The sequence below is a fragment of the Caenorhabditis briggsae genome (genome assembly GCF_000004555.2).
Source record: "Caenorhabditis briggsae complete genome, chrI, whole genome shotgun sequence".
Lineage (NCBI taxonomy): Eukaryota > Metazoa > Nematoda > Chromadorea > Rhabditida > Rhabditidae > Caenorhabditis > Caenorhabditis briggsae.
Window position 1 is genome coordinate 4,308,029 of NC_013489.2, and position 15,588 is coordinate 4,323,616.

Here is a 15,588-nt window from a genome sequence, read left to right on the forward strand (position 1 = left end):
ACCCCATAATAGCCGTTTTCCACCTGCATTGATTTCGGAAAAGAACAATAACAGAAGTCTTGAATTTACTGTTTTTTTTAAGTTTTTAGAAAACAGCTATTACTTGCATCTCTCTTTTCAATAGTTAACAGATTTTCAAAGTTTCTTTTTTTAGTTTATAAGGTATTTAGTTCAGAAAGCACTTTTGGAAAAGCTTATATTTACAGGGAACTTTGAAATCGGGAAACAAAGAATGATATGATTTATTTGCACATGTCTAAAAAAGATGCAAATTATGGAAATTCTGGATCATCCATGCTCGTATTCCTTATTGACGAATCCTCACTGCCGAAGTAATCATGCTGAAGAAGTTGAGTAGCAGTGAAACGGCGCGTTGGATCGAATCGTATCATGTTTCGAATGATATTGAGAGATTTTTCAGAAGCTTGCGGAACGGCTTGTTCGAAATTGGTAGTGTCTGAACCGTCAAGTGTGACGTATTGCATTGCCGGAAGATCATTTAGAGTTGGCCATTCATCAGTTGTAGGCTTTCCAAGAACCTTTATTATTTTATTAATCTGGAAAAAAATTATCGGCATTAAATACGAAATTTCAAACGAAAACCCACCATATGAATCTGACTCTCTCCTCGAAACAACGGGTGTCTCCTATAAAACTCTGCCATCACACTCCAGCCGACCAAATATCAACGGCCGTCGTGTGATTGGTTGCTCCTAGGAGAATCTCGATTGGGCGATACCAAAGACTGACTGATTCTGGGGTCATTGCTACATCGGGATCTGAAAATCTAGCCAAACCAAAATCACCAATTCGTAAACAATCGTTTTGATCCACGAAGAGATTTTCCGGCTGAAAAAAATTTGCTAAATAATTGAAAATTTTGATTTTAAGTTCTGTGATTTTACGGTATCCCTAATGATAAAAATTGATATCAAACCTTAATGTCTCTATGAATAATATTCTGTTCATGAATATGTTCTAAGCCTTTGAGCAGCTGCTTCATAAACCTCTGTATTCGAACCGGATGAAGTGGTTCATTAGTGCAAATTTCCTGTAAATCATGTGGATACTTCTCGAATACCATCACATTCCGAAAATCAGATGTTTTAATTGATTCAAGCAGTTTTACAACAAACTCATGGGACAAGAAATTCAGTATTTCCGCTTCACGACTCCCACTTTCTGCATATCTGGCTATTTTGAGAATAACCTGTAATTCAGAGCCAATCTCATTTTAATTTTGATTCACCCATACCGAACTTTGTGTCTTCTTATCAGTTGCCTCGAAAACCTCACAGTCAGAATAGAAATTTGCATTATCAGTAAGTTGGTGGACAAGTTTGTAGTCGCCCACAAAGGACCCCTGCTCAAGCATGACGACTTGTTCTGTATTTACTACTAGTTTATTGCTATCATCTCCAAAGTTTTCCAGATATTTTCAAGCAAAGAAAAATATGCATTACAACCTGCTAGAGTGTTTTTGAATCTGAACAATTTGATTCGGGCTCATTGCCAACAAAAACATCCTTATAGACATTTGAAAGTTGCACCTATAACAAGTTGGGTAAAGAAATATTTCAAGGGAACTCAATGCGAACGGAAGGGTGCATTAATCGATACAATGAATGAAATCTTGAACAGATGAGGCAAGAAACTATGAACAAGACAGAAAAAAGACAAGAAAGTTTCAGATGAGAACAGACGAATTCTGATTATCACGTTTCGGAAAAAGTTCGAAACCGTAAAAATGGAGAATATGACACTTTCGAATCAACCAAGTAATTTTGGTATTGAGATAGCGCTATTCCAAATATACAAAAATGATGATTGAAAACAGATGATTTTAATTAGAACGAGGATTGCTTTGGAAATTGTTCATTGATGGGCGTTCACTGGGATAAAACATCTGAAAAATAGATTAAAATTGACAGGTAAATTAATTGAAATATGAAATAAATCACCTATTGTCGGATAAAAAAAAAGTGACACCTGAAAATCTCGGAGACGGCGCTCGTGTCGATTTACGAGGGGGCGGAGCGAAAACGGATACTGTAGATAACAAATTTATTTATGTGAATTTATTATGCTTGTCTGAGAAAAAAAGGTTGAGACGCAGAGAAAAAATGTCTGCGTCTCCACCGTTTGTGTGCTATTTAGGCTCTCCGCTTCGAAATCGCTACCGTACTAAGACTGCAAAAAATACTCTCTAACCTTTTTTTTCTCAGACAAGCATAATAGTGGGATTTTCTGAACGAAATTTTGATTTCTTGGTATGAAAATGATCGCTAGCATCTCTAAAATCTGTTTTTCAGTAAAAAAAACTAAACTTAAACGCGAAAGTAGCTCGAACGAGCCGAAATTCTGAAATATTACGTTTATGCCGCACTTTTTCGTAGATCAAAAAAAGCAAAAGTTTTCAAATTCTCAGGTGTCGCTTTTTTTAATTCGACAATAATAGAAGCGCATCACGATTCCGTTTTTAGTCTCTTTTTCAAGGAGATTATTTCAAACGGAGAAACGTGCTTCTATTAGAGATATGTTTCTATTAAAGTATTTAGGTGAGATAGTACCTTCGAGCAGTTTCCCGTTCTTCCCCTTCCTCCTCTTGGAGTGTATCCTCCCATCGATGACATAAATGAACCTGGGTTTGACGAATTAAACGAGGTATATTGCTGTGCATTTCCAAGCTGTTGATTTCCTCCATATTGATACACACTGTTGCTTCCGTAATCATATCCATATTCGTTTGTATGGTATGAATGTGGATTTGATGTCCAGTTTTGATCATGATGGTGATAGATCGAAGATGATGCGGCAGATTGAGTTTCAGGTACCGAATTTCCAATCGAGCTGGTGATTTGTTGATGATTCGATGTATTAATGTTTGGAAGATATCCGTTTTCAGGAGGAATTCTGGCAGTGAAATGGGAGTCAGAATTCAAAGTTTTTGTAGGCTGTGCCGTAGAATTATTCCTCTGATTCCGATTAACATATTGGTTGGAAGCTCTTGAATCAAAACTGGTATTCTGATTGGGTTCCTGAAATATGTGCCATAAAACAACCAGATACTGAAGACCAACTAGCCTCTTTCCTACTATTTTGAAATTTGTTTTTCTGATACCCTCCTGGACGATATTTATGCGAAAATGATCTGGATGTGGGAACTGGCATGTCAACTGGATGGTAGTTGTGATTATTGTGCTCCGAGTCCAACAAATAACGGATCACTTCCAGCATTCTCTGAATGTTAGTTTTTCACAGCTACATTTTTTCTCAACAAACTTTTTGACCAAGAGGAGTTTCACTTCCGAAGTAATGAGGCTTCGCTATGCCATCTAAGAAGAACTGCATAAATTTGTGTCGAAGTCGTAGAAAGTTTCGCATCGTCTGAAAAAAAAAATGTATTGTGAAAAACAGAAAGACGAATACCTTATTTTCAGCTTTGACATTGTACCACTCATCCAAATTGAATGTGCAAATATCGGCTCCAAAAGTCAATTTTTCCTCTTCTAATGGCGCCTCGTCTTCTCCTTCTCGGAAAACTGCAATTTACAAATAATTCTAAAATCAAAAGGAACCATGAAACTAACGAATTCGATGTTCCTCAACAGCTTGCTGACTGATTCTGATTGGACCAGTGAAAATTAGAGCCGTAAGAGCTGGGATCGCAGTTACAGTCTTCATTGAGAGCGATTGATCGGATGTCATGAGACACATTTCTTGGAAAACGACATATTCCAGACGAGGACCAGAAAATACTTGTTTGTTCAATTTCAAATTTGCTTCTTCAATATAGATGATGGATGCAATCCAGCCTTTTGATCATTACTGAAAAGTGATGAATATAACTTTTTCAAGAATATTACTGACTTACAATGTTTGTACTTTTTTCAAGTTCGAATCAGCAGTACTAACACCAATAGATGGATAACAACCAGCTGCGATGGCAGCTTGAACCATCGTCCAACTGTTTGAATGGGCGTTGTAGTTTGAATCGGAGAGAAGCATCATTATATCCTTCTCTGGTGCAACAATCACTTTGGCTCGAACCAGTTCTTGAAGTAGCTGGTGACGAGTTCCTTGGACCATTTTCATTGTGGCCAAATTGAGGAGATGTTCACGACAGAAGTCGTTCTGTTCCTTATATGTGACTTTCGAGCAAAATGCGGTACACAATCGAATGTACATAAGGTGATCAGAGAAATCCTGCTCAGCCATTTCAAACTTCATTTTTGATTGCCTCTCGCGTTCATCCGACTGGGCAAGAACATCTGAGAATTCGAATTCGGAATGATTTAAAATAATAATTTTACTTACATGGCTCTCTTGAAGCTAGCAAGGCAACTAAATTAACAATTGGAGCGAGACATTTCAGTGACAAACCGAACAGCAACATTCGAGAAAGTTGAGGATCCAATGGGAGTCGAGCCATTAATCGTCCTAAATCAGTCAACTCAGGATCCACTTCTTCGGTGGTTTCTTCATTTTCATTTTCATCTTCGTTTTGACCAGAATCATTATTTGGTCTGTAGAATGCGCCAAGTTGCTCCAAAAACGCCATTGATTGAATAATCGACTTTTCCTCTGGTGGTTCCGGTGCCAATGCCAAAAACTCAGAGATTTTCATGCAATTTGGAGCAAAAATTTTCGCATGAAGTGTCACATCGTAAATAGCCGCTCGTTTCATTTCAGCCATTTGTGTCTCTGGCATCGAATTGAATTTGGCTTCCGAATAAAGTCGAATACAGTAACCATTTCTTACTCTTCCTGCTCGTCCTGATCGCTGCTCTGCGTTGCTTCTAGCAATGGGTTTAACAGATAGCGTACTCAGTTTAGCTTCGTGATTGTACGACTTCTCTTTTACTTTACCAGTATCTACAACAAAGATGACGTCTTCAATGGTGATAGATGCTTCTGCAATGTTGGTTGCAAGAATCTGAATAACATATTTTAAACTGATATGAACCACGGTTTAAGGAACTTACAATCTTTCGAATATCACTGGTAACTGGTTTGAAGACGTCCGAATGATTGATACTATGCATCTGTGAATGAAGCGGAATAACGGATACATGTTTCATATTCTTTAAACCAAGCTTCCATTTGTCGATCTATAAATTTATCTATTTAGTTATTTTCTTAATTAGGAAAACATACTTTGCCCATCATAAGCTGAATATCATCAAAACCAGGTAGAAAAACCAAGATTGTTCCAAAGACCGGACTGTCCGCCAGATACTGTATGACGTGATCCAGAAGATGGTGATCGATAGAGTTCTCAAAGTCTGTTCCATAAAACATGTCATATTTTTCAGCGAAGCGAAGCTTGGCGAAATCGATACGTTCAACTAATTTATCCATATCTGTATCATAGTGTGACGTTCTTTGTGGAATCACAGATTTGAGCTCTGAACGGAATCGCTGCTCCAGCATCTGCGATATACGCTGCTTCTCCTGAAAAGAATCAAATATTAGGATCCGAAAATTGTTAATTATGAACTCACTCCAAATTTACCGAAATCGTCAGTAGAAAACTTTGCAAGGCCACTGGACGCAGTTGACGGCGTGTTGGTTTTTTCGATAGAGGTTGGAGATGCATCCGCAAATAGTTCTTGGGTGATTTGGACACTTTCAGAACACAGTGTAGTTGGCTCAGGAATTGCAAGACGAGAAGTTGAATGAGTTTCATCTAGACGGTACATCACTGGATATTCAGGCATTGAATTCCGATCCAATTTCTGTTTCTCCAACAAAACTTGCGACTGGGTTTTATCCGTATTGTACCTAACGCCGTTCACGTATACTGAATCTCGACTGTCCGGCAAAAATTCTACAGTTAATGCAGGTATTTTAGGACATCCTGTGGATTTGAAAAACAGTCCCATCGTTTTCTCATCAATTATTTCACCATCGGAACATGTATATTGACCTGAGGACCATTTGTTTCCGACTGCAGTGGTAACTGAATTGATGCCACGCTGCTGATTGACGACACTGAAGACATTTTACGTCTTCAGAAAAAAAAACAACATCGGATAACTTACCCCTCAGCGCAGGTATTGCTTCCAGAAGTCTTCTTAATCTGAGTGTTGGTTGCAACTGAGCCGTTTTTCGTTTCAGAATTGTTGGATCTTTTATCTTCCTTTTGTATCTCCTTGATTTCTTCTTCCCATTCTTCTGTTTTAAACTCAACTCCTGAGAAGAAAACCTGATGTTCGGGAGGCTGATATCCAGACATAGCAAGAATCTGATCGATGTAGAACGTCTTCACATCGAAAGTGCGAGATTCGATACGAAGAACATCAACACTTTGATTTTGGAAATAACTCGAAAACAACTGCATGTTTCCCTCAATCGTCGCCGACATAAGAATCACTTTAAGATCTTTTCGATGCTTGAGACATTCACGCAAAGCGATGAGCAGATAGTCCGTATTAATTTCTCGCTCATGAATTTCGTCCATAATGATGTGGGTTATTCCAGAAGCGATGGGATCCGATGTGAGCATACGAAGAAGAACTCCAGTTGTGCAATACGTGAGAAGCGTCTTTTCTGACGATCTGAAACAAGATAATTCTACCGGATGATGGTTTTTGTTACACTACCTGTTCTCTAGCCGAATCTTGTAGCCGACTGTATGGCCGAGAGATTCACCTCGTTCTTTGGCGACACGCTCCGAAATGGAAATAGCCGCAAGACGTCGTGGTTGTGTCACCATAATGCGAACTTTCTTCTTCTTTTCAGCTGCATCGTCCAGAATGAACTGAGGAACTTGAGTTGTCTTTCCACATCCAGTGCCTCCGCTGATGATGACAACTTCGTTATCATCAATAGATTTCAAAACTTTCGTTTTATATTTCGACGCAGGTAACTTATCCCTAGAACGAATATACGTGTTATTTACATGGGTCATCTTCATACCTGATTTTCTTGAGATCCTTCGGACAAGCGGAGACCGGTGGAATTCCCGTCTTATTTCTAGACGAACCCGTTTTTGGCTGGAATTCTTTTGCGTTTTTCTGGTCGAAAAATCGATTCATATCATCTTCTGTGATAGGGTTGGCTTTAACAAATTCGTTAAGATGCGAAAGGCACTCGGGAGATGGGATAATCGGTTGGGTAGTCACAAGTGAAGATCGCGTCAATCTATTCTCACGATATGATAGAATTATGCAGCGGTTCGGTTCTTTTCCTGTACTTCTTGTGGATAGTCCGTTATGTTGAGCGACTTCATGCATCACTTTTCTTTGTTCTCGAGACATCACATCTAGCGTTATGTGCATGTTTCCACTTTGTAGAAATCGTTTGATGATCTCTTTTGCTTCTGCTTTGTAAATCGCGCATTCTCCTGCATCAAGTTTATTAGGTCTATAAAATTTGTTTAAAGACCTGATTCATCATTTCAAAAAAAATACATACCCGTTTTTACTCCTCCACCATCTCGAAATGGATTCCGGCTTCCATGAGACTTTTTACCCTGTTTGTCTGACATCTAGCTGAAAATGTGAATGTTGAATATCCATAAAAGTATTCTTTAACGTTTGAATTGAATGATTGAAGAAAAGATTCACACAGAAACACTGAAAAAGAAAAATTGATTTCCAAAAAGAAAACTGTTATTCAACTAGAAACACAGTAACGCGGAAGAAACATGAGCAAAATTTATTGTTTAGGTCTCGGCAAGAAAATGTTACTGTACCGTACCGAAGGCGGCACAAATGCTGAGCTTTAATTTCAGCATACTTGTAAAAATCGTTGAAGGCCCGGACAAGAATTTTTTGGTCGAAATTTCTCAAAAAAAAATTTTTTTTTGATAATTTTTTGAGAATTTTTTAACAAAAAAACTAGTTTTCGAAAGAAAACTGTTATTTTGCTTCAAAAATGCAGTTTTTTCTTCGATATCAACTTTGGAAAAATTCAGGAAAAAAAATATTTTTCCAAAAATTTGTTTAAACATTTGCAAATTCAATATATACAATTTAGCTTAAAATTAGATGATAAAAACAACTTTTTCCCAAAAAAAAAACACTTTTTTTGCGCAAAAATCGAAGCTGGCGCCAACTGGCCGGGCCTTCCGGGCCTCCCGGGCCGGGCCTTGACCAATTTTTTGAAGGCCCGGCCCGGCCCGTTGCAAATATGAATTTCAGCTCATCTTCTCCCGAAAATTTTTTTCAATATTTAAATACTTATTTATTTTTGTTGGAAATTTTTGAATGCTAGAAATTTTAATGAAAAGAGACAACTCGTAGATAATCTCTACAAAGGCGGGCCGACTGGATTGATGAAAATTCCTGAATCAACCCGGACCGGCCCGCGAAATATGACTTTCAAATCTCCCGAATAATTTTTAAATTTTCGGTCATCAAAATGAACACGGAAGCGACGGATTCTCAACTTAGCGTTTTAATAAAAAGTTAGTACATATCACCTCCAGCTCAACTAGACCAACAGTTTCAGAAGAAAAAATTGTGCCTGACTCGCAGGAGGTCGATGGAAATACAACTCGAGAACTCGGTGATAACACACTAGACGAAATCATTGTGAGTTTTTTTTTTCACGAAATCTCCTGTCTTTCCCTTCAATGATCTCGTATGATAATTTTGCAGAATGGTCAGTTCTCACCGCTGATGTCCCAAAATTCGGAGAACGAATTGGAAAAGCATTTAAGAAGCACTCCAGGGTAAAACTTTTATTTATCTGAATTTTTATGCTTCTGATAATTTCATTTTCAGAATAGAAGGTGTGTTCGAAAGTTTATTGCACAATGAGATACAAGAGCCAGATATAACACATTTATCTCTCATGTCCACTCATCCATCAGAGTCAGGAAGACAACCAGAGCTGATAAAAACTAGAACAAGAACGCCGCGTATTGTAAATGAGTGAGTAATGCATGATATTCTGAAACAAAAGCAAATATTGTCAGCGGGCCCCTACAACAAACTTCAAGAAGCGAGCTTCTTGATCTCAATGCATTGTTTGACACCGAAGAATCGGCTCTAATGAATCAGTCAATAGAGTCTGTGAGTTCTTGAGTTTTGGTTTATTCGATTCAGAGTATCATCCTGGAACAAAATAATCGGAGCAGGGGACTCGGCAATAATTGAAGAAACGAAAATGCATAGAGCTTGCGCACTTTTTGCGAAAAGCATTTTTTCGTGATTCATATTTTTAATTTGTTACGGCGTTTCGTTCATTCTTCCGTTATTTTCTTTCTAGCGAAAAAAATTCACGAAAATCGAGAATAAAATGTTGTGAATGAAACTATTTGGGTTACGGTATCTTTCGTTCTAGGCTTCTCGGCCGCGGCTACTGGTGTTTCTCTGCCACGGCTCCCATATTTTGTACGAGAATATCATCATAATTTGTTATGTTTTTTTCAGGAAACAACGCTCACACAGTTTTTGGGTGGTTCGCAGCCTATCGATTATCTCAGAGAAAGAACCAAAGAAGAACAAGATAAGGTCAGACTGACATTGTTCAGAATTTCAAAAAAAATATTTTAGCGCAACCAAATGAGACAAGAAGAGAAGCTCATAAAGAAAATGCAGAAGGCTCAAGTCGAAAAAGCTAGAAGTGAAATGTTTTCAGAGAGAAATCATGAGTTTGAACCAATGGAATGCGATAATGATGAAGAAGATGTCTTCAGAGCTGTGTAAGAACATTTCTTGAACAGAGGAACTTGAAAATTGTTTCAGTAAGGAAGATTCATCGAACAGAGAAAAAGAAGAAGAATGGCTGACGTTTGAAGTGAAAAAGGAGAGAGCGTCAAAAGTTTCTGATTTTGAGTTCGAAACAGTTGTGAATGATGGCATATACTTGTGGGCAAAAATGAAGTGCAACATTCCTTTCATAGTAAAGTGGAATGTTTCATCGTGTCACAAGCAACTGTTTTTGAAGGTCCGAGTAAGTGTATTGCAATGGTTTGAATCAAAGAGCTTCTGATTTTATACAGCTGGTCAACTACATGGCTTCCGACAATATTGAAAACTCTATTCGCGTTCCATCAAATCTTGCTAAGTGCCATAATCACAGAATGACGGAAGAAAAGACTCCCCGAGAATCATTTTTTTACGTAGTCAAGTCTGGTGAACATTGGACACCACAGATTAATAGCAAAAAAGGTATAGTGTGATTGAAAACTTTGCATTACTCGAATCACAAAATTTCAGATCAATGTTTTGTTGCAAAACTAGCACCAGGAACCACTCAGGTTCTATTCGATTTGATTTTCAAGTGCCAAAGAAGTTGCTTGGACTTAGCAGAGAGAAGAAAACGAATGTGCCTCGCGGTGTTCTTAGAAGACGAGAATGGGTTAGTGAGGGCCGTGGAAGAGAATGTACAGTCACGGCCAGAGATATTGGTTCATTTGAAATCTAACTAAACAAGAAAGGGAAGAATTGTAGCTCCGAAAACAAGTTGATTGCAGAAACGAGTTACTCCACGATGTCATCAAACAACTTCTGATTGTCGGATATCCGAGGCGTGATTGGAAGAATTTCTGTGAAAAGCGTGGAGATTTCAAGTTTTCGGAAAAATCTCTTTTGGTTCAAACTACAAACAATATTTTCGCGGATCAGTCTTCTCTTCATTCCGGTCCATCTTCACCTGAAAAGGTCACAGATACTTCACAGGTGTGCTTTTGTCGAAACATGTCTTCTTTCATCGAAGCACCATTGTCCAAGTAATCCGATATGGTTCCTCCGGAACCCGTTAAAAATTATTGGCGTTTCCTGAAGTAGACATTTTGTTTACTTTTTATTTTCGCTCAAAATAATATTTTCCCTCAGCAGATGTTTTTTTTTTAATGCAGTACCATATTTACAGATGTTTCAATCAACATCGTCCTCATCTAGAAAAAGAGCTGCCAGCGATGTGAAGTTTGTAGCGTCCGCTGTGCCTTCATCTGATCAACAATCCTATCCTATGAGACTTCATGGATGCGAGTCTCGGCGCATGGAGATGAGTTTCTATAGAAAATTCAAGGAAAATGAGGATTCTTTATCCAATAAAAGACCCCGATCGCAGTATGGTCTTCAAAGACAAGTGAAGGTCAGTGATGGACAGTTCTCCTCGTTTTTTTCTTTCGCCCAAATCCGATTAACCTAAAAATGTTTCTTTTCAGCTTTCAGAGAAAGAATATTCCAAATTCGTTGCATTTTTTGCTAAGGAAGGAGAAAATGAAATATCAAAATATGCTTCCGCCCACTGCCTGACTCCGGCACAAGCTAGTAGACTTGATCCATCTGACAAAATCGAGAAGTGAGTTTTCGGACATAGTAACTAACTGAAAATGTGCTTACAGGTTTCTTGCATTTGTTGGGGACGAATCTGCTGCAGACAACTTCCGGAAGCACGGATTGTTTACGATGTTAGACTTAGATAAATACTTTCAAGTATACGACAGTGCATTCGAAACAATTGGAGTTGATTCCTCCAAAATGGAGAAGTATTACGATTTGTTCCTCCATTATCATCGTGTGCAGGAAAACATCAGGTAACACTGTTTTCAGTTACCATGCTCGATACAGAATTTTCAGATACAATCAGCCGAAATGATACGATTCAATGCTGCTGAAAACCCAAACATTTTATTATAAGGATACTCACGAGCACTCGTTCTCGTTCGTTTTATAATGTTCTCTTTTATAAAATCTTGCTCCCTTTTGTTGTTGTTAACATAAACTATAACCAGAAAACCGCTGACATCAACGGTTCGGAATTTCAGACATTCATTTTAACGAAATTCTTTATCGTAAGGATAACGAACAGAGAACAACAAAAATGATTTAAATGAATCCGATCTTGTTGGCGACGTCAAGAGCATCATAGTCGGAAGCCAATCGCACGAATGCCTTCTTTTGCTGAAGTGGAGTGATGAGGGTGTTAACCTGAAGAGAAAAACTAGAAATGAGGATTATACAGATTATACACACCTTGACAGCTTTGACATTGTAGAGCGATTGAACAGCGCTCTTGATGTGATATTTGTTGGCCTTCTCGTCAACGATGAATACGAGAGTGTTGTGATCCTCAATCTTCTTCATCGAGCTCTCGGTGGTGTGTGGGTGCTTGATGACGTTGAAAGCATCGAGCTTGCTTCTGTTTGGAGCCGACTTACGGGCGAACCTTTAAAAACACTGGTTACCGAGACATTATCAGCTTTAATCTCACTTTGGAGATCTTTCAGTGGTGAGGGTTTTTGGTCGTCTGAAATGAACCGAGGTGCGAACATTTTTACGAACGTTGGTCTTGTTTCCCTTAACAACTGCTTTCTTGGCCTTGAGAGCCTTTCCCACTTTGTTTGATGACGGAGCCATGTCTGAATAGAAAAATAAAGGTAGCATTTACGAAAAATTTCAAGAATTTAAAGATAAACGAGCAAATTTAGGCCTAAGTACGTAATGTTTTGAATAAGCAAAGCATCGCAATGTTGGTGAGAGCGCAGAGAACACTCGATTGGCGCCAGCAAACCCCGATGAAGAAAATTGGTTACTTTGCGCTTATGTCGATGGCGATATGTCCGAAATATGGAACAAGATGAAGATTTTCGAGACAAAAATAAGAGAAAAAGCTCTAGAGTTAGTTCGACTTCAACAAATATTCGAAATTTTATGGCGCGTCCAAAGTATGAAAACCGTACAACATACCGTCTAATGGGGTTATTCAAAACGTAATACCGGCTTTTTTGTTTTTTAAGCTTAAAAATGCATGTATGCACAAACTCTCATTCACCGTGTTTGAAGAAAAAATTCCCAAATGACCCCCAGTAGCACAGTCCCACACAATTCCTCAAACAGTGGAAGAGTACTGCCGGACGTTGGACGCGACATAAGGTTTCTGGAGTAATACATAAAACACAAAAAAAAACCTATCAAAAACCGGCGAAAATCGGCAAAAAGACGAGAAAGATTTTAGGAATCAAAGGAATCGAACACCAATTTAGGATTCAAGTACTGTAGTGAAACTCGCGTCGAAACCCATCAATGTCGAACGCCTATGTTCCTTTGAGTGTCGTGCGCCTTTAATGCGGGATACAACTAATTTTTCATGAAAAATATTGGAAAAAAGAGATCCAAAAGAGCCTCTGTGAAAATAAGAAAGTAAATAAATACAAAAATTGAAAATTTATTGAAATTGACAACTCCTCTCACTATCAATTAGATTCTCTTTCTCGAAACAAGTACCTTTTGAGTATTTTTTTTTTCAAGTTCGAGTTCGAATTCGAAATTACTCGTACCCAGAGCAAACGATTCGTATGATCAAACATGACGACTTGTAAGGATATTCGCACGTCGATATAAGCTTCCAGTGCCAAAAACGGAGTCAAAGTGCTCCGTGACGTTTCGAAGCTTTTGAGTAAATATTACCGCACCTTGTTCCAGATACGGCTCTGTATCATGCGCAATGATGAGTAGATACCAGGACAAATAATACACTATGATCTGTTTGTAACCTTCAAGCATTTTTTTAATCCTCCGTTTCTCCAGTTCTAACAGTCGATTTCACTTCTTGTCTGACGATGCATCGTTTTTTCCTTCTCCTGTTTTTCACGTCTAATGTATTTTATTCGGAAGCCATTCGATGTCGTAGCTGCTACAGCTACAATGGTCAAGCTTGTGTGAATGCACCTGACTGTGAATCGGATGTTTGTTTATACGGTATCATTTTTATCAGTTCTTTATAAAAACAAGATTGATTTCTATAGAACAACTGAACGCTGCCAATGGGATAACACATGTTCTCCGAACCTGCTATACAAAAGGGAAAGCTTACATGTTTGATGATGGTGTTACTATGAGCAATTTGAACCAATGTGTAACACGAACCACACGACAGGGCCAATACTATGTATCTTTGTGCACTTCTCAAGATATGTGCAACAATGATTGTCGAACAGAACAACAACCGATACAACCAACTCTTCCCCCAGTTAATCCACCCGTCCCTCTTGGTTCTGTTACGTGTTATGATTGTGTCTCAACAGATGGTACAGACTGTCAAACAAGCACATGTCAAGGGGCATACTGCCTATATGGTTCGTCTTTCAGAGAAAACCTTGATCATTCCTGTATACTTTAGAACGTCGTCTCACTAATAATCAGATGTACCTTCGAAAATTGTGTTTAGTTGAACCTGTAATCCAGCTGGACGATGAAACTACTGTAACTAACGTAGATATTTGCGAAGTTAGAAATACAGTATCTAGTCGTTATTTTGTCAAAATTTGTAATGATCTGAATCTCTGCAACAACTACTGTAATCCAGGCCAATCACCTCCTCTCCCACAAAGACGTACGATCAAACTTACCTATTTCAAGAACATCACGCTTATTTTTTCAGAGCCACTGGTTCGTTGCTATGACTGTGAAGCATCCAACGCAGACTGTTTTACAGGATCCTGCGAAGGAAACTTCTGCATTTTCGGTTAGAAAAGTTACTTTCTCTAATAAATTCTTCTGTATATGTTCAGAGAGACAAATTCGTAGTGGAACTTCCAAAACATATTTCCGTAAATCATGTTCAAGTCTGCCATATGCTCAATACCCAGATGGATCCTATACGGGAGTACCAAATGTATGCAGCACAAAAGTGATCAATGATGTAGAATACAATGTGAAAGTCTGTAATACTGGAAACATGTGCAACTCGCAATGCTCCCTTGACTCATCAGCAGGTAACATTATCCTATTACTGTAGCTTTAGATATAAATACATTTCCAGTCACTTGCACTCAGTGCTCTGCTATAAATTCTGATGATTGTAGTGGAGGAACCTGTCAAGGACGTTTTTGTATATTTGGTAAGTGATTCCAAGATACAATCTCTCTAATCTGAAATAGTTTAGTGCGATCGAAATCACAGCTTGATCCGACCAAAACCACTGTTAAGAAGTCATGTGCCACGACTTCAATTCTTAGTTTTCCGGACAACACCCCATATACAGATGTGAATCACTGTCAATACAAGTAGGACCTTTTTTGAGAAACTTTAATTCGGAAATTTTATTTTTCTAGAACGCTAGGATCAGTTCAAACTGTGCTAAAGGCATGCAATACAACCTTCTGCAATACAGCGTGCTCAGATGTGCCCCTACCAACTCCTTCACCACAAAACTCTGCCGTAAATTTTCTAATCCTCCCTTCGATGTTTACTGTTTTAGTTTCAATGTATTATGGAAGCTGAATTGAATTATCTTGGATGATTAATCTATACATTTTGATTGAAATAAATAATTGTATTTAAATATTATGTTTTAAAAATCACTTTAATCATTTAAATATCATATTTTGCATAACTGAGAGATGTGTCGCCGGATCGTTCGTTTTTTCTCGCTTCAAAGATCAAGCTGTAGGTCGAGCTGTAGGTTTTTGAATAAGTCTGGAAACGGTGAGACCACACAGTTTCCTCAAACATTTTATTTCACTCTTTAAACACTTTGCATGCTACCATGACTCATGAGAAAAAGGGTTCGGTCAGACCATGGGGCGGAGCCGAGACCCCGCAAATTCCGGGGAAAAACCGGGGAAAGTGGGCGGAGTCGAGAAAATCCGTGCGGCAAAACCGTGACAGGGTTGCAATTTAGGCT

At 38.4% G+C, this 15,588-nt stretch overlaps 4 protein-coding genes across 4 annotated transcripts; 2 read left to right on the plus strand and 2 right to left on the minus strand.

Annotated features, from left to right (window-relative positions):
• Window positions 1–272: 272 nt before the first annotated feature.
• Window positions 273–7,283, minus strand: CBG04082 (the record flags this gene model as incomplete). Its single annotated transcript, XM_002639438.1, has 12 exons — window positions 273–557; window positions 670–849; window positions 2,571–3,006; window positions 3,621–3,719; window positions 3,875–4,271; window positions 4,318–4,936; window positions 4,986–5,111; window positions 5,158–5,454; window positions 5,505–5,994; window positions 6,045–6,560; window positions 6,606–6,843; window positions 7,157–7,283. 12 exons carry the CDS (start codon window positions 7,281–7,283, stop codon window positions 273–275), a joined length of 3,810 nt encoding a protein of 1,269 aa, XP_002639484.1.
• A 1,084-nt stretch (window positions 7,284–8,367) lies between these two features.
• Cbr-cep-1 lies at window positions 8,368–11,559 on the plus strand (the record flags this gene model as incomplete). Its single annotated transcript, XM_002639437.2, has 15 exons — window positions 8,368–8,413; window positions 8,458–8,540; window positions 8,607–8,680; window positions 8,733–8,882; window positions 8,927–9,023; window positions 9,384–9,464; window positions 9,507–9,655; window positions 9,699–9,906; window positions 9,956–10,124; window positions 10,173–10,314; window positions 10,430–10,634; window positions 10,828–11,052; window positions 11,126–11,262; window positions 11,306–11,497; window positions 11,541–11,559. 15 exons carry the CDS (start codon window positions 8,368–8,370, stop codon window positions 11,557–11,559), a joined length of 1,977 nt encoding a protein of 658 aa, XP_002639483.2.
• A 230-nt stretch (window positions 11,560–11,789) lies between these two features.
• On the minus strand, window positions 11,790–12,320 carry Cbr-rpl-25.2 (the record flags this gene model as incomplete). The annotated part of the gene is made up of 3 exons (XM_002639436.1): window positions 11,790–11,891; window positions 11,937–12,129; window positions 12,175–12,320. The coding sequence occupies 3 exons, from the start codon at window positions 12,318–12,320 to the stop codon at window positions 11,790–11,792; spliced, it is 441 nt and encodes a 146-aa protein (XP_002639482.1).
• A 1,202-nt stretch (window positions 12,321–13,522) lies between these two features.
• CBG04079 lies at window positions 13,523–15,185 on the plus strand (the record flags this gene model as incomplete). Its single annotated transcript, XM_045243870.1, has 8 exons — window positions 13,523–13,661; window positions 13,709–14,038; window positions 14,083–14,295; window positions 14,344–14,427; window positions 14,474–14,677; window positions 14,725–14,802; window positions 14,848–14,968; window positions 15,017–15,185. 8 exons carry the CDS (start codon window positions 13,523–13,525, stop codon window positions 15,183–15,185), a joined length of 1,338 nt encoding a protein of 445 aa, XP_045092577.1.
• Between the last annotated feature and the right edge of the window lie 403 nt (window positions 15,186–15,588).